This window comes from Passer montanus, unplaced genomic scaffold (genome assembly GCF_014805655.1).
Source record: "Passer montanus isolate IOZ18808 unplaced genomic scaffold, ASM1480565v1 scaffold91, whole genome shotgun sequence".
NCBI lineage: Eukaryota > Metazoa > Chordata > Aves > Passeriformes > Passeridae > Passer > Passer montanus.
Window position 1 is genome coordinate 714,714 of NW_024374479.1, and position 26,107 is coordinate 740,820.

The following is a 26,107-nucleotide window of genomic DNA, read 5'->3' on the forward strand; positions in this document are numbered from 1 at the left end:
GAAACATACTTATTATAGTAAAATTTATTTTGACAGAGTGTGAAAACATTTTTATTGATAGTTTTAGTATTGTAGTAATGCTGTTGAAGCTGTGAGACTGCAGCTTCAGTGGGTTCTTGTGCAATATGTGACTTAGACCACTGTGGTGTGCTCAGATAAATGTTGGAATAACTTTTTATTGAAAACAAGGGAAGCCAGAAAACTTGGTGGTACCTGAAAAGAAGTCTTTGAAGTTTATGTTTTCTAGTGTTGCCCCTTACTGGTGCTTACTTTCTAGTAGTTAAATAATGGACTTTTATACTGGGCTCTTGTCAGCGTTTTGAAGTCCTATTTTCCTTAAGGCAGAGGAATGCTAGAGGACAGTTGCTATAAAGGGAATGTAATTTCTGGTTCATTAATATATGGACCTGAATGGAGGACTCTCTGCTAGATGTACATTTCTGTGTAAATCGCTGTGACAGTTTATGAATTTAGAGATGTGTTTGTGTCCATAGGGATGCACTCAACTCATTACAAAAGTATGACTTTTTCCTTAAAACCAGCCAAAGTATTCTTTTGAGGCAGCAGGCATGCCACATCTATGTTGCAGTAGATTTTTTTGCAATGAACTAGGTATTTCATCAAACCTAAATGATATTTCATTAACGTATGTCTCACTGAATCAAATTAATCACATCACCCACCTCTCTCATTACTCACATAAACTTCAGAGTTTGCTTGTAACACCTCACCCTGGAAAAATAAAATATATATGTATGCTGAGCAGAGCTTGATGGGCACCAGCAAGTGGAATGCACATTTAGCACAGGGCCAGCGCAGGTCTTGCTCTCCCAAGAACGCATCCTCAGATGTTGGGAGTGATCTGCCTAACATGTTTATTGCTTCACACTGAAGACCTAAGCTAGAAGAGTGCTGATAAAATCTGTACCACAACACATGGTCATACCCATGTTTTGTCAGAATGGCTTGGGTGGGAATTTACTGCTACTATTTTCACACTTGGCTTTCAACTGCCAAGTTAGCTGGCCTGTGATGCAACGTCATCCCCTCTGGAAACTGCAGCAATTGCAGGAGAAGAAAATCCCAGGCAAGGTATTTATGATCCAAACCACAACATTCTCTCTTAATAATACATTGGTATCAGATGTCTCAGAGGTTTGTGGGCTCGGAGCAACTGGTGTGGTATCCCACTGGAAAACACAGGCTGTCCCAGCTGCTGCAGGAGCATTGTGTCTCCATGTCCTAGCACCAGGGTATTTCATGGTCTGCTCATAGTGTTGAGCTCAAGCTTACTTGCACCTGCATCTCTGGCCCCCTTTAACAGAGGGGAGGAGGAGTGGGATCTAAGTTTAGCAGTACAAAAGGTATGCAAAAAAACCTTCCAGCTTCACAGGGCTGTTTGGTCCAGGAGCACAGGTTTGTAAGCCAAAATCATTCATTTCAGAAGTTCACACAAAGGCAGGGTCGGGGGGAAGGAAATATTCTGAAAACACTGGCAGCACACCTTTCTTTCTTTTCCCCAGGGAGGGCTGGTCTTGTTCTGGTGGTTAGGTCAAGGTGTGTTAGAAGTGGGCACACCCATGATGGTTCAGCAGAGTTTGCGTATATTTCAAGGTTGTTGTGAATTTAATCATTAGTTTAGAAAATAATTTGGTTAAACTGAGAAAACCTTCCAGCAAAGCATTTTTCCTAGTGTAGTGGTGCTTTTTGTGAAGTTCAAAAGGACCCCTATAAGCCATAAGTGCATACCTGTGTATTGAATGTGATTTGGCACTGTACATGTTTCTAAAGTTAAGATCTGACTCCCTCCATTGATACAACCCCTCCCAAAGCATACAGAAGCCTTCAAGTTGCTGTCTCTGATGAATGTTAATATATTAAGTACTAGAGACGTGAGTGTGATGTCATCTGTCTAAGAGGAGAGACATGGAAACTGAAGCTCCCAGAGGTGAGAGGTGTGAATTGTATTTGGTGTCATGGTCCAGTTACATGCTGACTTTCAACCAATTGTGTGATAAGCCATATGGCTTGTCAGACCCCAGTCTGCCTGCATAAGCTAAGGTGGTGGTGGTGCTGGTAGTGAAATAAAATGCAAACTTATCCTGGTGTCTTTCTTCACTGAAGAGGACTTTGGAGGAAAAGGAGCAGGAACAAAGCTTGCAGTTGCTTTCTGTCTTAATGTTGTTTATGAATTTTATGAGATCAGAGGGTCATGGGGAGTATTTTGCTAGTGATGTATAATGGTTTGGAAATAAACATCATGGGTGGCTCCAGCTACTTTTGATCTAGTTAAATGGCTATTTTGTATATTCTATTTAACTTCCTGTAAAATCAGACAAAGAGCATACAGGAATGCTTCTGTGTGTGCTAGATGCCTAAATTTCCAACTGTGTGTTCAGGACCAAACAAAAAGAAAATGGTTCTCTTTCAAGGAGGTTACAATTCGTTGGATGTATAATAAAAAGGAGACATGAAATGCTGTGGGAAAGAGAGACTGCCTTTCTACCTTATCCCATGATTTAAACATTTTAAATTTGTATTGATGATAGCCTGAATATGTAGATTTCACTAAGTATATTTTGCTTTCCATGATCTCTCTGAAATCTTTTCTTGAAGTGGGACTTCTTCAGTTGAAAATTATGAGCCTTTAGCTTACAAGGATAAGCAAGTAATTAAAGCTGCAGCAAGCCTTTTTCAGAGTACACTGGCCAGAAACTGTAAAGTGTGTTCAGAAAGCTCAGCAGACGTTTGCTTTAGTGCAGGGGTGACTAATCTTCATGGTCCTGTGGCATGCTGATGAGCTCTCGTGATCACAGGACAAAATGACAGGTATAACCTGTCATTTTTTCAGGTTGTACCTGATGGGCGAGACATTCACTATTGCAGCTCTGCCTGCTGGCTCCTCCTGCACTGGGAGAGGAGGGTTGCCCAGTGCTCTTCAAACCATCCCAGCTTGCCTACTGGTGTAACCTGGTTTCAGGAGCCAACAGTGTGGCCTGGCTTATACCTCCAGGAAAGTCTGAGTCTGGCAACCTGAGTGCAACCACCAGAGGCAGAGTCCAATACAAAATTTTCAGGAAGACTTTTCCACTTCCTAATAACCTTGAAAATAAACATGCATCATTCTTAACAAGCCAGTCCCTCTTCGAGGCTTGTGAATAAAAGAGTTTAGGTTATTTCACCAAAGAAGGACTGTGTATGATAAATTGCTGGGAGTATTTGGTGCTTTTGTGCAGCATCCATTGTCCTCACACTTAGGCACAGCATGCATTATGCTAAGAAGTGGTGCTTGTTTTTCTTTTCTTGACTCATCTCTACCTGGCATCACTTCTCTGAGTGATGTCATCAGTACTGGAAGGTGATTTCTGGTGTTTAATGAGCAGGATTTTGCTGGGGGCAATGCAGAGCATAGTACACATCAGTCTCCTGGAGCATTCCTCAGAAGTTTATTACATGGGCAAGCTGATGACCAGGTTGATGCAGGATCACCAAGCAGGCCAGGAGGAGGAAGACAGGAATACTTCATGGCAGTGAGATGGCATCTAAGACACCCACCATGTTTCTATCTCCAAGGATGCTGAGGAGGAAGTTCTATGTTGCTGCAGTGCCGTGTCTCTCCAGATGTGATGGAGTGCAGGTGCATGCCATATGTCTTTGAAGGATGGAGAGTCTGAGCTTTCCTTGCCAGTAAAGCTGTGCCTGATGGCTTCTGTCACAGGACATGGACCAGATGTTTAATTATGAGTCTGTTCTGTATTCTAAATTGGAAGATCTTTTTCTGAATAATTTCTTTCTTTTTTTTCTTTTTTAATATTATGTACAACTCTATTTTATATAGTTATATATCTTTTACTTCACAAAGCCCTTCAGCATATGAAGTATCTCCAAGGAGACTTGTTATCCTTGTTGCTACTTTCCTGTCTCATGAGTGGCTGGAAAACCTTGTTAGATATCTGATGGCATGTCCAATGCCTGAAAAAGAGGGCTGATTTTAAAAAAATCCATTCTTTACTGTTTTTCAGTCTTTGAAGATGTCAGTCATATATTAACAACCCAAACCATTTTGTGATTCTATGGTATTGTGGTCTGCTTTGTGTAATTTGGGTTTATACCACACAGGCACATAATTTTTTGGTGAAGGAGAATGCAAGTGGCAGCATCATTTTAGTGGAAAAGAAGAGGGAAGCTCCTCCTCTTCTCATTTGGCTGCCTGTAGTGACAAAGCACAATTTGTCATTCCCTAGTCACAAGGAGAGTTGCCTCCAGAAGTTTATGTGACCTCAGAAGTTTCAGTTTACATACCTCCTTACTTCAGAGATGTTGCCTGTGGAGATGCTTTTCCTTTCTGAAGTTACTCAGAAGTTATAAGAGTCGAAACTGAGGCTTCAAAGGACAGGAAGAGTGATTGTTGCATTATCCTCTGACTGAAGTGGAAATCGAGCTATGTTTAAATGACCGGGATGTCAGACTTCATGTCCATCTGTGGGCTGCTGAGCTTAACACTTAGTTTTTCTCATCTCCTGGGGTTTTCTTTTTATTTTTTCAAGTCTGGCTTCCTTACAGAAGTTAATATATAGATTGATAAGTTTGTGTACATGTATGATAAAACCAGGGCAATTTCCTAAATAAATGACCAGGGTCTTCAGACACAGCCAACATCTAGAAGTTGGTGGAGGATTTGCTCTTCTTGATGTTAAACCAATGCAGTTCTCTGTCTAGGTGTAAAATTAAATACCAGGAACTCGATTATTTCCTTGAAAAATACACCAGCGTGAGATTTGCATGAAACTGTAGTGACAGCTGTCCATCTACCATTCAAACAGAGGAAATGAAGACGTAATGCCATTTTACCCTGCTGTATTTGATACTTAACATGTAAAAACAATTATTTACTTGATTGTTTCACATCCATTTCACTAAAATGATTGTTCACTTTTACACTGAGTTCTGGATTTACACATTTATTGAAACATGAGAAAATTACTTCCATAACTTACTTGAGGCTATGTTTTTCATTAGATATGAACCATTACCTTTTTAATGGTATAAAGTCAAAACAAAACTCCAAGCCCTTATATCATTTTGTTTTCAAGCCTTGTTTATTATTACTTGTGTTACACACTGATTTTCAAAAGCAATTTATTTCAACTAATTTGCCATCTCAGAGATTTAAGATCACTGTATTCTATTTAAATTTACCTGAGTAAGAAAAATTAAAAGAACCTACTTACTCTGTTTCAAGGCTTTTAGATGTTTTCACCCTCATAATGCAAAAAAGGAGCCCAGCAAGACAGGCTGAGAGTAAACAACTAGTTTTATTCATCCATTTTATATGTGTACTGGATTTTTAGATAGACCAGAGCTGTTCCATTGTAATTTAGAAGATGTTGAGCTCAAGGAAGTACCTTAGGAATAACTTTTTTTTCTAGATACAAAGGATTTTTTTTCTCTCCAGCCCTGCTGCCTGATTGGTGTGAAGTCAGCCAAAGTAACTATCACTGAGACGTTGACCAGGCTTGAAGCGTTGGAGCTGAAAACAGTGGCAGTTTGGAGCTGGACTGGGTAGGTCACATCCCCCAGATGGGTGGAACAGATGGCTGAGGTTGTTAGCCAACATCAACAGTCCAGCTTCTATCTGCCACCCTTCAGTCGACCCCATGCAAGTCGTGAGCTACCACAGAGAGTCTGAAATGTGGCAGCTGAAGGAGTCATTGTAACTCAGTCAACTGCATCCCAAGACCAGGCTTCTCCCTGAGACTGAAAAGTCCTCAAAGACTTTTCTCTTGTAAGCTCCCTGGTAGGAGGTTCTTCTCTCAATAGTAAAAAAGCTGGTGGGGTTTGAAAACTTAAAATTTGCTCACTGATAGGTCTAAGGAAGCATTTGGCACCACACTTTGATGGGGCACCTCAGATAAAATGTCAGCTGGGCTACACTGCTGGATGTCAGCTGTGCACTGCTGCTCTTAAATGCTTCAACTGTCTGCATTGGCTGCAAGACCAGGCTGAAAATCTGGCACCCAACCTACATTTATACGAGAAGATGTTCAAAATTATGTTCAAATTGTGGTTTGACCATGTCCAAAGCCACCTAGGACAGTGAAAGTCGTTGTGAAAGCTGAGTCCAGGATAGCTCCTTGGGTAAGAGGCTGAGGACACTCTCAGTTTCAAGCAGAGACATCTCTGTTTCCTAGTCTATGTAGACATTGACCTGTCTTGATACTATAGCACTTCAAGCTATTGGTTGTGGGTCTAGATGTCTCCTCTTAGAACTTAACTGTTATTTTGACTTCATTGTGTTATGATCAAGTTTACTTTTGATTTTATGTATTTTATATTCTATTTCAATTTTGTTTCTTTAATGTTTTTGTTTGTTTGAGTTTTTTTTTACTTTAATATTTAATTTCTAACTAGGCATGGCACTCCAACAGCTGTCCTATTTGCTTCAGAAATCCAGATAAACCAAAAGAAAACAAAGCTATGACCTGCAGCCAATAAGTTTTTACTGGCAAAGACTGGAAAAATCCTTCACCAGCCAAGATAAACTTAAAGTTTTAATAAAGATAACTTTGTTAATAGAATCTCCAGGACAGGATTTGCCTAGCTATGCCAGTAGAGGACTGGTCTTGCTGACTGAGTTCATGTCATTGGGAGAGCTGATGCAGCCTCCTACCAGAAAACCTCCTGCATCCTTATTGAAAGGATGCTGCTTACACAGACACATGCTAAAGCCAGAGCAGCAAAGGTTGTGCTGTGCTGGAGGTTTGATGTGATCACATGCTCACACCATTTTGCACTACCCAAATCTAAATAACTGTGAATAAAAATGAAATAGTTTAGTAAACTGTGTGATTTTGCAACTCTGATATTCCTGGTGCTCATGTACTTGCTGTGCACATATGCAAACTATCTTTAAACAACCTTGCTCGAGTATCAGATGCTCCAAAGTGTTAGTTGTGCCAAATACTGCATGTGGTAGTTTTGGACACTTTCTGGCAGCTTAAACTGACCCTTGTGGAGCTCCACTTTCATAAGACCAGACTGTTCTTTATCTCATATGTTAGAAGCAATCCAACAGCTAGCTGCTGCTATCAGCAACATAGGAATATTAACACTTATATTGGTCAGGCTTCACATTCTGTGCCTGGATAGGAAATAGGTAGAAGGCCTTCAAAACGTGATTTTCATGCTAATGAGATCTCCCCAGTTCGAGTCTCCATCCGTGGGACAGCAGACTCCAGCTGTCAGGAGGGAGACCCAACTGGCTGACTCCAGGTAGACTCATCTGCTCCAAACCTCCCTGTCTGACCATCACTGTGGTTCTCACAGCAGTTCAAAATTTAGTATCTCAGCAACCCTCATTGCTGAAATGTCTTGAGGTCCAGTGAAAAATTGATTCATTTGTGTTTGCATTAGTTGAATTTCTGATGGGGAAGGAGCTTCACCAAACCCTCTTGTCTTATGTACACCTTCTGCCTGCTAGGAAGTTATCTGCAGAATGCCAACATTTTGTGCTCCAGAGAGTGGAGAATGTCCCTGCCACCAGCTTGTTTTGGTTTAGTCTACTGTGGGCAAGATGTAGCAGACCAATTCAAAGACTTTTATCCCTGTGATGCCATACCAGTTTATGTTATGTGATGGGCTTTCTGTTGAACTGCTGCACTTCATTCATGCTAAAAAAATTGTGGGGAGGTTTGTAATTGAGGTGAGCCAGCATTCCTAGCCATAAGCCCTGCCACACCTAAACCACCTGTGTTTGGGAAGTTAGATGTTGTTTCCCTCATTTTTGAAGGTCCTCAAAGACTTTTCTCTTGTAAACTCCCTGTCATGACACACTAGGGTCAAGAGAACAGGAGAATTGCATAGTGAAGTTTAAAGTTTTAATAAAGCTGAAGCCTGAGGCTTTCTACAAGAGACGTATGAGTTCTGTTTGCACTGTTCAAAAATATATCAGCATTCTGTGTACAGGTTTTTTTAGTTGTTGGGGTTTTTTACCCCAACATGAGCTATGCATAAGGAGATGACTTTTTAAATCTTGGGCTATTTTTAAAAAATATTTTTCTACTCATAATTGATTTCATAAACTTTCTGCCCCAATCTAAGGTGGTAATTTTGAGTAGAAGTTCTGCAAGAGAAATTGGTTTGCATTGTGAACTTTGACAAGTCCTAGACTCTAGATGCTTTTAAGCAATCTGTTCTAATGTCTTCATGCATTATTACTACTGTTGCAATGTGATTTATTGCTGTAGAAAAATATCACAGTTGTAGATGTAACATCCAGTGGATCTTTGAACAAAATATCAGCAAGTACTATGGTCATTCTCTAATTGTATCTCTGAAGGTATTTTCTGTTTAAAAACTGATATGTATCAGGCTTTGTCTGCTGCAAGTAGAGATCACATCTACAGATTCATTTAGGGAAGATGATTGTTGTTGCTAATTGAAAATGAAAACTGGTAGAACTGTGGATTGTTTATTATTTTTGCTTTGTGTTGTTCAAGCATAGTTGCCCAGCAATTCTAATTCCTAATGAATAATATTTTATGAGGGCTTGGGGATCTAATTCCATTTTAATATGTGCAGAAAATTGAGAATATTTCAGAAATTCAGGAATCCTATTCAGGAAGCAGTGAAAAGTCTTAGGAATGCCAGACCAACACACTTGCACTATAGAATACGGAATTACATACTTCCTGGTGAAGAGAAGTTTTTCCTAACTGAGGAAAGGCTCAAGTGCTGCCAGGCAGACAGACTAGTTAATTGTTTTGTATGAGACTGAGTGAAATGGTTGAAGAGGATGTTGACTGTAGACTGGTAACAAGCAAGTTACAAGGACAACATATGAGGTTGCCAAAAAGAAATCGACGTTCCTTTCCAAAAGGAAGTAAAAATTGCCCTCTTGCACATTATTCCTGTCATGTGATTTCCTCTCTCTTCCTATCTACCAGTGCATTTACAAATATTTCAGTGTCCAGCTGAAGCTGTTTTGATCCACCAGAATTTCTGGATGCAAATTCATTCCATGTCTGGAAACCAGTGAGGACTTTTGGACAGGGGCTTCCTCTGGAAAGAATTCTGCTTGCTGGTGCCAAAATGTCTTTAAGAGTCTCAAATCAGTATAATGCAACTGGATACAGTGGAAGACTTGCATCAAAATTATATTGTTCTAAGTCAAATTCTTGTTGTCGACATGCCTATTGAAGCCCAGTGCATACCACATAACACCGTGCCACAACTGAAATTGCTATGGAAGACAAAGAAAGTATCTGAATAGTTTATTTCAAAACTTCAAGAGAAATTAAAAAGTGGGTGTATTTTTAATTCATTTTAATCAATTTTTCCTCATTCCTAATTGCAAATAACTCAGAAGAGTAAGTATTCCCTGAATATGAAGTGATGGATTTTTTATTTGATTGTATGAACCTGCAAAAATAAAAGCCTGTAAAAAAAATTAACTTACTTTAAATTTCTTGGAAGTTTGAATTTTTACCTGTTTTAAATGTTAGAATTAGTATAAAGACTTCAGTGTTTCTAGGATTTACTCTCCCAGCTATTTACCTAAAGTCTGATTGGTACTTTCATGGATTTTCATGATTTCTGGTTGGCAAAATGAGACCTTTAAGTCGTCTTTTAACACACTGATGCTTTCATTTGACAGGACTATTATGCTATAAAATATATACCAAAGGCCTATTTTGTCATCTATCCTGACTATATATGCATGCTAAATATACTGCATATGTATTGTATGTGTGAATCTATGTTTTATTTATACGCACTACAGATACTAGCAGTATCAACCTTTTGACATTATAATAGTATGACAACTATGTAATATAAGCTTACAGATTAGCAGTAGAATACTTACTAAATTGAGGAACAAATGAGTAACTATAATGTATGAACATGAGGAGTGCATTTTTAGGGATTTTCAGGTTCCTGTTTATGTAACTGTTAGAGCTGAATACTTCTGCAACTAGATCATTGAGATTTCCCTTCCAAAGTGAATAAACAAATTATCAGCCACTGGGATAAAGAGGACTTCCAGAAGGATGCTTGAATGCTTTCTAACTTGCTGCAAGGAGAACTGGTCTGCAACTTGTCGTTCTAAGGGAATGACATATATAGTGTTGGAATATGGTTAATAAATTACAAAATCAAACTTTACTGTGACTATGAGGAAGAAGCACAAGAAAAAAGATAGAATGGAAGTGCCTAAAGAGAGAAGTTTATTGGGAAAGTCTAGAGGACCCAGAATCATGAGTGGTGCAGTAATACATGAGAGCCTATTTATGTATAATAGAGAAATGCCATTTTACCTACTTCTGATTGTAAATGAATTACTGTTATTAGGAAGAAGGAGTGTAAGGGGAGAATGAGCCATCCAGCGATGAGGTTCACAGAGAGCTGTCCTCCTACACAATGTAGTCTGCTAATAATAGTTTAAGGTTTTTAAATGGGCATTAAGCAGGAAATTAAGTAATTCCTATGCTGTGAAAACTTTCTCTCTGTGGAATTTACTGATGTAAAAAGATTATAAGCCATAAATGAACTTTATAAAAAATTCTTAGGCCTTTGTTTGCTTCAGTAAAAAAATAATTATTCTGAAGAAAAATGTCTGAATTTTAGTATTTTTACTAGATAAAATGTGGTCTATTAAATATCATCAGTTTTAGTATGTCCACCTCAAAAGACTCTACAGGCTTCATGGAATAAAACAAGTCCTGGGAAATGTAAATCATGCATCCCACAGTATCCTTCTCTTGGAATCTAGAACAAGTTCCATGTTACATCAAATTTGAATGGTAGCTGGGTACTACATTTTTGTTTAAAGTCAATCTATTTTACCTTTACAATTTTATTCCACTCATTTAATTTTTAAAATGTATCTTAATTGAAAACTGATTTTAGAAAAGAGGAATATGTTCTAACTGTGAGCTATCAATCCACTGAATCTGAAGCATTTACTGAGTATTGAAGCATCTGTGCCCAAAAGTACGTAGACTTCTTGTGTCTTCTTGAAGGGTAAATTATCATCCCTGATAAGAGGGTCTGCTGCTTGAGCTTAACATGGATCTCTTCTCCTTGATTATTATTATCAGTGAATGTTCCATTGTAGCACTAAACTTGAGCTGCTCTGATAGAAGCAAAAGTGTCTTCAGTTTGACAAGCTCTGTTGTGACGTTTCTGTGTCACTGAAACATGGACATGTTAGACTTCTTGTTTAAGTGATGGCTATACCCTTGATCCTTTCCATACTTTATGCGTTGTTTTTGTCTATTTCTTTCTAAGTTGGCTCAGAAGGGCATGGATGCCTACCAAAACTTTTTTCTTCTGCGCTGGATGTTAAGAAATCTGTACGTGAAACTCAGTTAATTCCTTTGATCCCTCTTTGCTTCTGCATCCATGAGACCCTATCCTAACCCTAGCACTGTGGCTGAGTTATCAAAAAACATCACATTGTCAGCCTCAGTCACTTTGTTGATCTTTGTGAAGAGAATGTGATTCTGCAGGCATCCACAAAGCTGAATGGCAAGCACCAGGAGCATGTTGGGTATTGCATATTATTTCCTATATATCATACATGATCTGAAAAGCAATGACTGTATGTACTATATGAAGAAAGATTAGAAAGAAATGGTGATCAATGACTGCCAGTTCTTACATGTGCATAGGGAAATTGAGAATAGCAAACCTGAGCTAGGTCTGGAAAAGAAAAAGAGAACTGTACCTTTGTATTTTCTTGTGATTTGAAGAAAAAGGTGATGTTCTAAGATGAACTGGGTGGCTAGTTTTCAAAACAGAAACATGGGACACAGTAGCTTGAGAAAAAACTGCTTTTCCAAAGCAGAGCATATTTTTATCTTTGCTGGTCATTAGAAGTGCTTCTGAATACCAGCTCTTCATGGAGGAAGTCACGCTGGAATACTCTGAGCTGGTGATGATTTTAAACTTCACCCAGCACGTAATAACTCTGAGTAATTGGTAGGTATGTGGGCTTCAAGAACAGTGATATTTTTGCACCTTTGCCTGTTTAATCACAGTGTTTTGTGGGAGATAGTGCAGCCGAATGAGTGCTAGAATGCACAGCACTGGAGCAGAAATATTATAAGATGTGTTTCAAACAGTTATTCAATGTACAGCAGGGTTTAAAGCAAGTTAAGTGTGTGTAGCTGACAGTTCTTGGTTTTAGATACTCTCTCTTTCAAAAAACTTTTTTCCTAGTAGGTGTTTGGAGTCATTCTTGTGGGAAGGACATGGAACAGTGAGTTCAGAGGTGCAGCCTGTGTGCTGATAAGCAGTTATTAGAGCATGAAGAAAGAATACCTGATTTTAGAAATGTGGTATGTGTTACATTTATACAAAAAGGAAGCTTAAAAAACCATTAACTTTATTGCAGCATACACAGCGATAATTATACCAATTGTGAAATGCTGGTTTTGTAAGTATAATTTATTATGCTTTCTTTGATCCAGTGTCACAAATTAGGATCACTCATATCAGGAGATTAAAACCTTTTTGTCTGTCTTTGATATCAAGCTATTCTTTCCCAGTACCTTTTATCTTGCATAGCAGATCTGAACTCCACAGCATCTTTGTCAGTGCCCTTGTGTTATTTTCTGCAATCATTTAATTTGTTTTAGAACTGATATTATTTAGTCATACTGTAATTTGCAACAACAGAGGCTCTTTAATATCCTAAAAATGTTGAGAGGCTTTGGTGTTAGCTGAGTAAGCATATGAATAAGGGAGAAGAGAGAGGAATTTTGGAACCATGGTGAGCGTGCAAGATAGCTAAATTAGATAGAAAAAGAAAAAACCTATACAAGTCGAAGTGAGATTGTACATCAGAAAAACTACAGCAATCTACTGAAAATTAGTAGGTGATAGTCATGAGAACCTTACAGTGAACCACAGGTACCAGCTTCCCTGAAGAACTGAAATAGGGACTTGGAGAAGCTTGTAAAAGGTGTCCTCAGGGAATCTTCCATTTTTTCACTATGATACCTTTAATCCTAGAATTGTCAAGCCACATGGAAAATAATAGGACTGAATAGTTCAGTCAGTCAAAGTTGGTATTCATTTTTTTTTATCAAAAATATTAGGTGTTTCTGTTTTTTTCTGGACCTGTTAGGAATTGCATAAGCTTTAAAACAAGTGAAGTCAAGTAGTGAATCTGTATTGCTGTTTCTTTTTAAATTTAAGATCATTATCTCTGAGTAAGCAGACTCTATTCAGTAAAAGGAATTAATTTAAATACAATCTTTTTTAACAGATGATTCAACGAGAGGCAGAAGTAAAGAATAGGGTTACTGCTGTGGCATTGACAGACTCAGTTCACAATGTGTGGCATCAAGAAGTTGGGAAAACTATTCGAGAGTGGATGCGAGAGGTAAGGCCTATTTTTTTAAAGAATTTGAGTATGTACATCTGTATATGGCTGACTAAACACGTCTGAGTGTGAAACAGAGCATAATATAGAACAGTGGAAATCAAGTATCAAGACCAGCCACTGAAATAACCAGGATTAAAGCCATTTCTGAACTCCAAGTTAGCAGTCAAAATACTAAGCACCAAGTCCAGTGTTTCTTCCTGATGCTCAGCAAAATAGAGACCTGCCAAGGCAGCCCATGCAGTGCCTGATACCTGGAGCAAAGTTCTGGGTGCACCCTATGCTCTGGTTTGATCTAGCAATGGTGGAAAATCCTCTTTAAGCTCTTCATGACTCAGTTTGATGATTTGCACAAATGGCAAAATACCCTTTCTCTTTTTAATATGTAATTATTCGTGTAGGACTTGGAAGCTCTTATACTTTGGTATGAGGTTGCTGAGATTTTAAAAATTGTAGTTTAGAGCAAGACCAATTTTTTTTTATTTTTTTTTTTAACTGTGTATGAGTCTCATCCTTACCCAGATCAGGCTCATCTCTGTTTTCTGCATTTCCATGGCAGAACAGTAAAACAATAGGTGCACAGAGTTAATTTAAACTAGTCATATCCTGAACTTTCTTTTATACTTGACTTTTTTTCATGGATTTAGTGAAACTTTGTGTATACAGTGCCTTTTCCTGACTTTAACTTAAAGTTTTATAGGCTGTGAGTGATGGGAATAGAGGATCACCTGGGATGCATTCTGACAGCTCTGACTTAAGTGTTAAAAATATAAAGAATGGTAGCCCCTACAGGCTCTGTTGGAGAAATCCCCATTTTCTTTATGGAAAATCAAAACTTAAAATATGTGTTATGTAGTAAAACTGAAATTTTAAATCCTGTAATTTGAATCTGACAACTCCATTTTTCTTTAAGCATTTAGTCTGAATAAGAAAAGTGCATTACCTTTAATTTCATTTGCAGAAAGTAGATGTTAAAGAATAAGTTAAATGATTAATGGCCTAAAAAGTGGATGGAGTGTCATAACGTACATTAGCATTAAAAATCTCCTATAAGGAAGAAGAATTTTACATATGTGAAATGTGGCTGAGTGGTATTAAGTCTAACATATCACCTGGATATCTCTTACTTTAATCAGGTTTAAGGCTAGTGGTAAAATGAATAATAATTAAAATATACACCTAATCGCTGCCTGTCTGTTGGGCTAATTGCTGTCATTGAAAGAATGAATTGTTAAAATAAAGTAATTCTTCATTTGAGCTATCTCTCCTGTATCACTGGTGGCCTATTTTTAGTACCTATAGATGTCATGATTTTTGAATTTATTAGGAGCCGTGATGAATGATAAAACAAATCATCCATTTACATATCTTGACACTGCTTTCGAGAATACTTATTTCTTACAGGCAAGTGTCACATTGTGTATAAAAGATAGTTAATTTTGTGCTAATCTTCTGTATTATCTCCAGCTCTCTGATGTAGTGTTCTATCAGTAGTTAATATTAATTTTACTTATTTCAAATGATTGTAATACTTAAAAATTCTGCTTCTTTTGTAACTTCTACCACCTTACATTTGCAATTTCACATTCAGCTGTTAATTAAAATTACACATGCAAATCATTAAATTATAATGCTTTACCACTTTAAACCTTAAAACCTTCATGAAATACTTCAATTTTAACAGGTTTTACTAAATATGTTATATTACTGGATAGTGTGTTTGTTTTTTTCTTTTTCCATTGAGTTCAATAGTTTCATTGATCTACTGTTTCTTACAAAAATCTGCCATGCTTTGTGAACTTCACTTTCTAATCTCATACAGCAACCCTTCCTTTATGTTGTCCCTGCTCTCCGTGGTCCCAGAACAGTAGGGTTGCCTTGACAAATCTATTCAAAAGCCATTCCTTGCCCTTTATTGGTGGGGACTGAAGCCTTTGAAATTCTCTCCTCACTGCAACACAGCTGACATCTTCTTCCAGACAGAATGAATTAAGGAAATACAATAAGATACTTGATCTACCAGTCAAGGATCTTTCCACAGTGAGGACGGACTCCATGGTGCACAACTAGGGCAGCAAGCATCTACAAATACACAATACATGCTGTTTACCAGAAGAGAATTTCTCCATTTTTACTATCATGAACTTATGGTATTATTTTTTTAGAAATCTGTCTGAAAATTGATTGGGTCTTTCTAAAAGGTTGCATGGGTTTTTTTTACCTTTTCCACTTAGTGAAGTTAGTCAGGTTTTCAGAAGGGAAAAACTCAGATTTTTAACATAGCAAGCAACATGGATCTTGTTGTTCAGCTGGTAATCTGATTAAAAATGTAGTTCCTTTTTAATGAAATCTTCAGTTCAGTAGATTTCGTGTAGTTTCATCATATTTTTTTGAAAGCATATCATTTAATATTTCAGTTTATAGACTACTCTGATTAGATGGCATTTGGAGCAAAACATCTAGAAAATTCATGGTAAATTCATCCTTCTCAGGATGAATTTAGAGGTTCAGGAATAAAAGGTAAATGTAAAGACTTTGTGAATATAATTCCCCAGGCCTTTTTTTAATGTTCATCTCAGCTATATTTCCAATTATTTGAATATTAATATTCTATCTTGATGGTTTCTGTTTAGTTATAGTATGTTGTTTCATATTTTCATGAATGTTCCTTCCACAATGTACTCCATCGAAATACCCTGAAAAATTCTGATTTCTTAATGTTAGCAAATAAGCAGGCTCAGTGTTTATACCAAGACCTGTTTATATCAACACCAACTTGGAAAATCTTAAAGCTTGTAGTGGGTAGTTCAGGCACTAGTTGGTCCAAGCACCTACTCAAGTCCACGGGTACTCAAAGCAGCTAAAAAAAACAATACTTCAGCACATTACAAATCTACTGAATTATGTTCTTACTTACTTAGTATGAAATTACATTATTTCATCATCAGTAAGCATAAGTTAATGTAGTGTACTGTCCAGTTGTTATTGTGACTGCTATGTATTAGTTTGAGTATTTTGATGTCATCATTGTCCTCACTTAAAACATCTGTATTTATTTTTGCTCTGAGTTTTTGACTTATCCCAAGAATTCCCTGCCTGCTCTTACAGAACTGCTGTAACTGGGTGTCCAGCTCCGAGCCCCTGGACACATCAGTGGAGTCCATGCTGCCAGACTGTCCCCGTGTCTCTGCAGGTACATCCATTTGTTTGCAGTAAGTCAGTGTACGTGTTTATACCCAGAAGCAACTTGTTTCTTTAAAAATGCATTTGGTTCTGACTGCATTTTAACTTTTCTACAGCCAGTTGTGGCTGAAAGCATATGGCTTCTGATATTTTATGCAGCCCACTCTTTTTTTTAGTTTGTGTGGGATTTAAGTTATCTTGTCTACTTGTTGCTTGAATTTTTCTAGTCTTTGTTTCTGTTTAAGTAATTGATGACATTATATGTAGGAGTCTGAGAAAAATAATAGTGATAACAAGAACTGGGAAATTTATTATAGGTCCTTGAATAAATATCCAACTATATGTTGGCAACAAGGTTTTAAATAAGTACATTAATGAAAGTTACAGTTAAAATAAATGAGCCATTTTCTTGAATGCTAAATACTGATCAACAGAAGTCTAGTTTACATAGCAAATGATTTGCAGCATCCAAGAATGTCAATGTGAGTTTTCTGTTGTTTTGGATATACTTGGCTATGCTTTTTCATTATTAAATCATAAATTGCAAGGAGCACATGAAATTATACAGAGACTTTAATTAAATGTGTGATAATTCCAGAAAGGAGATGTAGTTATCATTGTAAAAGGAAAACCTTCTCTCTCCGCAGGAAAGTAATCTAAAATACATAAAGTAGTTACTGAACTTTCATGCTTGATTATCAGGTTTCCTAACAGCCATAGGTAGTGTATTTCTGTCGAATATAAAACCAAGTTCAAAGGAAAACACAGCCTATATTAATATTAATTTAAAAGCTGAAACAATATTTGACCTTGCTCTTTGGGATGCAGTATTTCATTTGACAAATTAGTTTTTCATATCTGTCTGCATTTGTGAGGTTGTTAGTGAGACCTAACCTTGCAGATGAAACTGAGTTTACTACAGGATATTTTTAAGATTTGGAAAATTTAACATTACTTTGTTTGAGAGCTCACAACAACCAGAGATTTTGATTACATTTCGGCTATGATTTGGGATTTCACTATGCAGATCCTCAGCTCTGTACAGACACATACAATACAACTGACATTGTTCTTTCATGCTTTGGAAAACTATATATTACTAAAATTTTCATAGATTCAACATTCATTCAGCAATTTCTTGCTCTTATAGGGGAGATGATTGCAGTTTAAAAGAAAAATATTGTTCAGGAGTAGCATTCTTTAAAACAATATTCTCTTCTAATCTCTGACATCTGTGTTGCTCTTGTGAAAAACTGCATGTTGTAATGATAATTTTAGTCAGGTAAATAAGGACTTGGTTAGCAAATGGTCAGTATTTACTGTACACTGGCCAACGTTGAAAATAATCCATGATAGCATCTCTTCCCTTTATTTGTATTTACCTAATATAAATAAGCTAAAAGGTGTTCTATAAAATAAATCCTAGGTGTTACTTGAAAAGCAATGATGCTTCCTTAGAGCTGTAAATAATAAGTCTTGATTTTACATTTCTGTTGAAGATGGGTCAAAGTGGCCTTAATGTTTCTGCACTACTTAATGCTAAGCTGCACTGAAGTGATAGAAGAATTAATTTAAATGGGGTAGGATTTCAGCCAGTAAAAGTTGGGTATTTGTGTTTAGTGCATATATTGAGATAAATTAAGATCACTGTCACAGATGTTCTCAACAGAGATTTTTGATAATGATTTAATGTAAGATAACTATATCCAGGCTAATTCTATGTAATATGTGGCTTGAAATAGTGTAACTTCATGTGACTGCTCCTGAATTATCAGCTTGCTCACGTGTTTTTTCTTATAATTGTCTCTTACATAAACAGCTGTAAGACATTTACAGAGAACCAAGTCAATAATTTGTACAGTGTCTTTATATGAGCAGTGGTATAAACCTGCATTAGGGTAATATGTAATAAATTTATTAATTTTTACTAGATGTAGGGGCATTGTTGTTTAATGTGAGAGATTTTATTTCACTCTTGAGAATTGCAGTACTGAAAGAGTGAGCCCACACTCAAATCCTGGCAGTATTGCCCTTGGTATTTCAATGAATGACAGTGAGAGCAATCAGAACACTGACAGATCTTTTAAAATACACCCTTTGCAGTAGAAAGATTCACTTCTGTGCTTGGAAACCCATCTTTTATCTCTGTTTACAGTGAAAATAAGTTCAGAAATAACTGCCTCGTGGTCACATGTCTTGAACCAGCTTTTCCTAAAAGGGTCTGATATTCAGCCATTCAGTATATTTGGTTTTAGAGGCAATCCTACTTGGTGAGCAGTTCCTACTGTAGATCATCTCACAGTCTCTTGCTTGCTTTTCCCTTAAAATTACTAGAGACAGAATAAATGACCATCAAACTGGAAAAATTACTTTTATTTCCAGATAGAGTTGTTAATGCTTTTGATTAAAGAATTACTAATTAATTAGAATTACTAATTAATTAAAATGTTTTCCATAGTTGACTCATTTCTTACTTGATTACCAAAAGGAACTAATACATTTTAATAATTAAATGTTGAGAGCATGAGAACAATGCAGAAAAAGGAACCCATAATAAATCCGTTGTCTGTTCTTGTGGCAAAAGGTACTTTGTGGGTCCCACCTTCAGGGTCTTTCATCCATGTCTCAAGGATTTGGTTGCATGGTTATGTCATAGTATAATATCTTCTGGCATCTTGTTGGTGACATGGACAATGAGTTTGAGTGCACCCTCAGCAAGTTTGCCAACTGGCATACTGGCAGGAAGGCATGTCAGCCAGAGGGATTTTGAGAAGTGAGCCTGCAGAAGAGAAATGGACCCCATAAAATTCCACAAGTCCAAGTGCAAGGCCCTGCACATGGGTCAGGGCAATCCAGGCACAAGTACAGGCTGTGTAGGCAGACAAACTGGCAGCAGCTCTGAGAAGAATGATACGCAGTTGTTGGTTGACAAAAAACTTAACATGGTCTGACAGTGTGTATTTCCAGCCCAGAAAGACAACTATGTCCTGGGGTGCATCAAAAACATGACCAGCAGGTAAAGGTCATTGGTTCTACCCTTCTGCTCTGCTTTGGTGAGACCACATCTGGATGTTGGCATCCAGCTCTCGGGAGCTCAGCACAATGTCGATGTAGTCCCACTGGAGCAAGTCCAGAGGAGCCACAGATGCTCAGAGACATGGCATACCTCTCCCATGAAAATAGAGTGAAGGAGTTGTTCAGCCAGGAGAAGAGAATGCTCTGGAGGACCTTGGAGCACCTTCCAATATCTAAAGGTGCTACAAGAGAGCTGGTGAGGAGCTCTGTACAAGGGCATGGAGTGATAGGCTTCAAACTGAGAGAGGGCAAGTTTAGGTGAGCAAAAACAGGAAAGAAACTCTGCTTTGAGGATGGTGAGGCACTGGGACAGTTGTCTAGAGAAGTTATGAATGAACCATCCCAGCAAGTGTTCAAAACAAAGTCGTTTGCGGTTTTTTGGAAGTTTGTGCAAATTCCCCTGATGGGGGTTTGGAACTTGTAAAATTCCTATCTCTTACCCTCTTTAATTTCAGCCATAATTAAGGAACTCTTTTACACTTGAGGTTGCCTTCTGTCTCAGTCTTAACCTACTTTACAAATGGAATCAAATCAAAATACATCTATTCTGTCTCAGAGGAGATGGATCCATCTCCCATCTAAGATGTAAGAAAATGTAGGGTTGAGAAAGATGATGACTTCAAAGTGGTCTGTACATTAAAGGCCATCACATAAAAAGGAGTAGGATTGGAATTATTTCTGATTAGGAGGCTGGAATTCAGCTTGGAATTTGACAGAGACAATGGAGTAGATGCTTTAATGACAGGTTGCACTGCATTACTGCTAACTGTAGTTGTAGTTTATGCTGTGTCTGACACCTTACAATATTTCTCCTAGTTCTGGAGCAGGGAGTTCAGAAGCCCTTGGGAAGCCATCTTACTGGAGCAGCTACTGGGCAGGAGTAGCTGAAAGTGGGGATGGGAGAAAGCAGATCCACGGATCTGCATTCGTCTCTGATGCTGTTCAGGAATTAAATCACTTTGGTTTCAGGATAGTGGCTTGAACCTCACCCCAGGAAAGGTATTGTGGTAAATTGTGCTGGGTAAACATGGCATTTGTTTTCCTGAATCCTGTTTGTATTCCTTAGCCCATGTGTTTCTGCCAGTGAAAGCTTGTTATTTAGGAGAGATGATTAAACTTCTCAGTGTTTTGCCAAAGTGGATATGCACACTCATTTAAAATAATCAAGTGAAGATGTTGTAACACTAGTAAAATGAATTGCCTAATCAAATCTTTTTAAAGCCTTCCTAGTTGGCCCCCAAAATCACTTGTTATTCTGTTAACAGTTGCAGCCAATGTAGTTAAAACATTGTGAAATAAGGAAATAATAACTTAAAAGACAAGCAATGAAATTAAACACTGATAGTAATCAAGAAAAGTTCTATTCACAGAAAAGCCTAGACTTGAATATATATGTGTTTAATAAGAGAAAAAAGTGCAAGAATTAATTAATACAGCTGAGTAAAGTAGCCTCAGGCTGGTAGAAGAAAAACAAACTTAATTTTGGGGGACAGGTATGATGTGTACTGATCATGCATTTGAGTCTTCAGATAGTATTTTCTGGTACCAAAATTCAAGATTGAACTTTGTATTATATACCAAACATTTAATTACATTTAGGTAAGCCAAGCACAACTTTTTTGTGTGTTTTGTTTTTTGCTTTGAATTTAGAAAATATCATTAATAGCCCTATGTTCGGGATACAGAGTAGACGGGGTTGACTGATGAGGCGATTAAGAGACGGTTTATTGCAAAATCAGTCTCATGGAAGGGCAAGACTATAAGATTGTTGCATCCAAAGTTACCACATCAGAAGACATACATCAGAAGCTGTTATAATTTTAGTTATGTCTGTTATAAACTTCTTATCCAATCAGCTACCTCCACAAAGCTCATTAGCATCTTCATAAACCAATTGCTAATTGCTACATTTTACACGATTTTACCTCTCTTTTTATCCCATCATATAACTCAACAAAAACTTATTACTGTATCTTCTATTTTTACCAATTCTGTAAAAAGTTTTATTGCTAGACTTAGAGATTTTCTACTATCTTGATTAACATGTTTATTAACTTACATCAGGCATATTTCTGCTTGCTTAAAATATATTTCTGCTCAAACTACGATTCTTTATTTTTATTTTGTGTCTGTTTCACTTTTCTATTGTAAAGCTTTAAGCCTTCTCCAAGGTCTTAGGACAAACACTGTATCCATCTCTATCTCTGAGCTTGTACATTCGAGGCCTTGGGAGGTCTCTGTGCTTGCATTTCCCACAGCCCTTCACTGGCAGAGCAGGTGTGCACTAACTGATGAGGTAGAGCTCTTGTTGCAAAGTTTGTGTTGATGCCCAGGAAACAATGTTGGATAATGGCAGTGGTAGTTTCTGTTGGCTTTGCCTAACAGGTGACTCCTGCCTACTGTTTTAAGAGTTCACTTGTGTATTTCCACAGAAAAGCCTGTCTATCTGCAGATGCACCCCATGCTGAGCAGATCCTGGGGTTCAGACAGGAGGGTCTCCAGTGAGGTCAGATGGACTCTCCAACACCACAGGGTCTGCATGCAGGGGTAATTGCATTAGTGAGGCTTGTGACAGCTGTAGGGAAGGATCAACTTCTTTCTTCCTGCTTTTTTGCTCAGCTGTACTTGCACCTCACTACAGTTCCACTCTTACACATTTATGTATAATCTTGCTCATAAAAAACAAGGCAGAAGGAACCATATTAAGTGCTGAGACAATACCTGGCTCATACTCTTAGCAGCTTTTAGCCCAGTATACCAATCTTCTCTTTTTTTAGTCAGTTTAATGAGGACTGTTCTGGACTGTTTTCTGATATTAGTATTTCACGACCAGGGATAGGTTCCCAGCAGTACAAGAAATAGGAACAAAACCATGCACTTTTTAAATTAAAGCAACTAAGCAGTTTTTCCATTCTGGTAAAAATGTTATTTCTGCATTCACTAGTCATTCATGGGTATTAATAGTACATTAAACAGTGTTTACTGTAAAGCTCTTTGCATTTTATGTCTTCATGCGCATGTAGTTCTGTCGATAAAAACTTTGGATTTCAGGAGAAAAGATAAAATGCTGAACCTTTTTTGTCAAGATGGCAGGTTCCTCTGTCTAGCTGCATGTTAATTTAAGGTATTTGCAAGATTAATACACAAGTGGAGTGCAGGAATCTGCAGTGTGAAGCTTGCTTCATCACCCATTTAACACTCTCATCTGCTGCTAAAACTGGTCCTGCATTTCCTTTTCTGCTGCTGTACCTTGATGGGGACTGGAAATTATTATGGTAACTTTGAAGCTTCAGACTGTCTTAGCCACAGCTCTGGCGGTTGCTGCACTAAGTCCTGCTTTAACTTAGGCCTTCTTAGCATGGAAGTAAATAGCTTTTTCTCCATTCCTGATTCTTCAAAGGAGCTCTGCTTTTATACTCCTGCTCAGTCTCAGGTGTTGCAGACAGCTTTTCATTTTACACATTTTCATGTGTAAACGTAGCTGGATATGAGCTCATGTGTTGTGCTTAGCGTAACTTAGCTCTACAGCGCTTTGGAAATTACAAAGTCTATACAGACCCATTCAATAATATTGCAGATTCTGATCTGGAGTGCCAGAGACTCAAAAGTGAACATGAAAATGTGAATTGAAAACATTGAATTGAATTGCCAGATGTTGCTTGTGTCAGAGTGTTCAATAACACTCATTCATTTACTGTTCTACAAAATAGTTACATGTACTTGAGGCAGTACTGATACTGGAGAAACAGTTTCATCAAAAATTATTCTTGTACCCAAACATATCTATTTATCATTGCAATTTCTTAGACTAGAGTGAACTAGTTAGTTGTTGTCCCTGAGGCTTTGTGGTAAAGTGAATAATTTAAAATATTACTGTCAGATATTTCATATTAAGCGTTTGACAGCTATTAGACTGCTGTGACTGTTGCTTCTGGTACTACTCAGTGCTATCTCATTAGTGCCTTATATATCCATATCTGTCTGCACATTGGCAGGTCTTGCTCCAGTAAGTGTGATTGCAAACTCTCCGAGAGTTCAACACCTGAAAGGAGGTATTACCTGAAACGTGTTTTCCAAAATTCAGTAGCAAAATCTTTATTTGTATTGACATAAAATCCAAAAGATTTTTTACTTTTCAGCATTCATTTTCAGTTAGAATCCAGATTCAGATTTGGATTTGGATTTGTTAGAATTTTTCAAAAAGTCCAGTTTCAGTAGAAATCTTCATTTTTTCCCACAAATGTGTATAGTTTAGGCTGAGAAGGATAGTTAGATCACTTATTATCCACTTTTAGGTACAGGTCTTTAACTTTTGAGCAGATATGATACTGAAATTTGAAACTTTAATTTGGTGAAAATGTTTTTTCCACTAAGTCTTTCAGCCTTGGCTGGAGGAATTCATGAGATGAGGAATCCATTGCTCCCTTTACCATCTGTAAACTGTTAAGAAGATTGGCTCATTTCTGGTTTGGCTTTGTCTGATCTCAGGTTCCAAGCATTAGTTCTTGTTGTGCCTTTTCTACACTAAATTAAAGAGCTGTTCAGTACATCTGCTTTTTTCCCCCCATGAATTACATACTGGCATTGGGCCAATACACTCTTTTCTTTTGAGAAATGTAATAGATTTGAGTTCAAGTCTCAGTGCAAGTTAATATCTCCAGGTTTCAAATGCTTACATACATTTCTCTGTAGCATCTCCCGTCATTCAACTTCTTTGAGAGAGACCTGTCTACATCTTACCAATGTAATATCAAATCTTTGCTACCTGATTTTCTCCCATTTCATTAGGCAACAGTTAAATTTGACTCTTTTATCACCCTACTGTAAAGAGTCAGTTAAGGAGGAACTTGCTCTTTCTAGAGCTGCTGCTTTTCATCTTGGTTTTAAACTAGTGTTAGGAAACATTGCAGGTAGCTTTCTTGTTAATAACCATCCCATCCATCTTCACATTTACATGAGTTTTACCAGCAGCAAATTTGTATATATTTCCTGTGTGGTTGAATAGCCATAGGACACTCCAGCAATAACATCTCCATTCAATAGTGGTTTCTCCATGATAGCTGGATTTGCTGATTACTTAGTCTCTTTCCACTTAGAAATGTGGAATAATACTGACTTTCAACCCTTTCTTATGAGTAAACAATTCTAGAGTTGTTCTATTTGTCCTCTCATGAATTTATGAAACATTGACCAATTTCTGCATAAGTTGAAGTTTTAAGTAAGTAATGACATTGTAATTAAGTTCTTCCAACTTTTGTGGTAATAGTTTACAACATAGAGGAAGAAACAAGCAATGTATCTTCTTAGTAAAAGGAAGACATTTTAATGTCTCTTGAAAGACAAGGGGGAGTAACTCACAAGCTAGACATAGTACCTGGAATCAAACAGCTGGCAACGCAGCAGTTAACCCCAGTAACAGGTGATAACTGTTACAGATAAGGGCTCCAGTGTAATGACAGTCTGGAATTTTCATCGGAAGCCTAGGAAGAGCAAAATTTAATTGTTGAAAACAAAGGGGAGATAGAGCACTTTTTAAAAATGCTCGGCAAAGTTGACATAATTTTTCATCCTTCTCAGAATGTTCTTGGGGAATAAATCAACTGCCTGACAAAAAATTGAGTATACTCTATTTTCATAAAAATGCTTATCAGCTAAACATGCTAATTCATCAAAGTGTGAAACTGAGTTTATTTGTTTAGGAGTTATTTTCCAATAAGTTGCATTGGCTTGAATTAATTACATTTTTGTACCTTAATTCCGCATTAGTAGATTCCAATATCACAGCATTGTAGTTGTTAAAGGGATTTTTAGAATGCATTAGCCTCATCCCCCTGCCCAGAGTAGGAGTAAACATTCTTACATTACTTCCTGACAGGTGCTTATCTTCTTGGTTCTTTCCTTTCTGTTGTGTAATGTCACATCCTCTCTGGGAAGTTTCTTCCAAACTTCTAGTTTTAGTCATCCATTCTTCCTTGGTGTGAGCATACAACCTCAGGAATAGCTGAGTAAACAACAGACATCCTCAAAAAAGAGACTTGTTCTTCATGCCTATAGTACTTTGGGTAGGAATTATGGACCTAGATATCCGTTTCTTCTTTATTTGTCTTGAGATTTATGTAAGGCTACCTTACAATAGGTAAATAGTTTTCTCTGAAATTTTGGGTTAGGATTTTTCCATGTTCTATACCTTCCCTGCTATTTTAAGCATGATTTTAAATAAATATGCATAGCTAGTTAGCTGATTTATGACCCTTGAGTCCAAGCTCTGCAAGCCTGCCAATTCAGAAATGTTTATCCCTGAGAAGATACTGATGAGCAGCAAAAAAGAATATGCTTCATCAAACATTTAATTTTTTTCCAAATACAGAACAGAAACATATATTGAACAATTTCATACCTTCTTCTGCATTGTTATTTACAGTTTTGCCAGCTCCATCTGCAAATGGATGCATTTTTGCT

General features: G+C 37.4%; 1 protein-coding gene across 4 annotated transcripts in view; it reads left to right on the plus strand.

The window, feature by feature from the left end:
* The window catches only part of FAM172A (family with sequence similarity 172 member A), a 228,109-nt gene that overhangs the window by 143,550 nt on the left and 58,452 nt on the right, over positions 1-26,107 (plus strand). For 2 of the 4 annotated variants that reach the window (XR_005626147.1, XM_039695664.1), the window contains exons 8-9: positions 13,274-13,390; positions 16,499-16,583. Coding sequence is in view for 3 of the 4 variants with exons in the window: in XM_039695664.1 (XP_039551598.1) it covers positions 13,274-13,390; positions 16,499-16,583 (202 nt within the window). In the remaining variant the exon portion in view is untranslated. Of the gene's footprint in view, positions 1-13,273; positions 13,391-16,498; positions 16,613-26,107 lie in introns of all 4 variants that reach the window. The other 2 variants (XM_039695666.1, XM_039695667.1) reach the window with 2 other exon arrangements.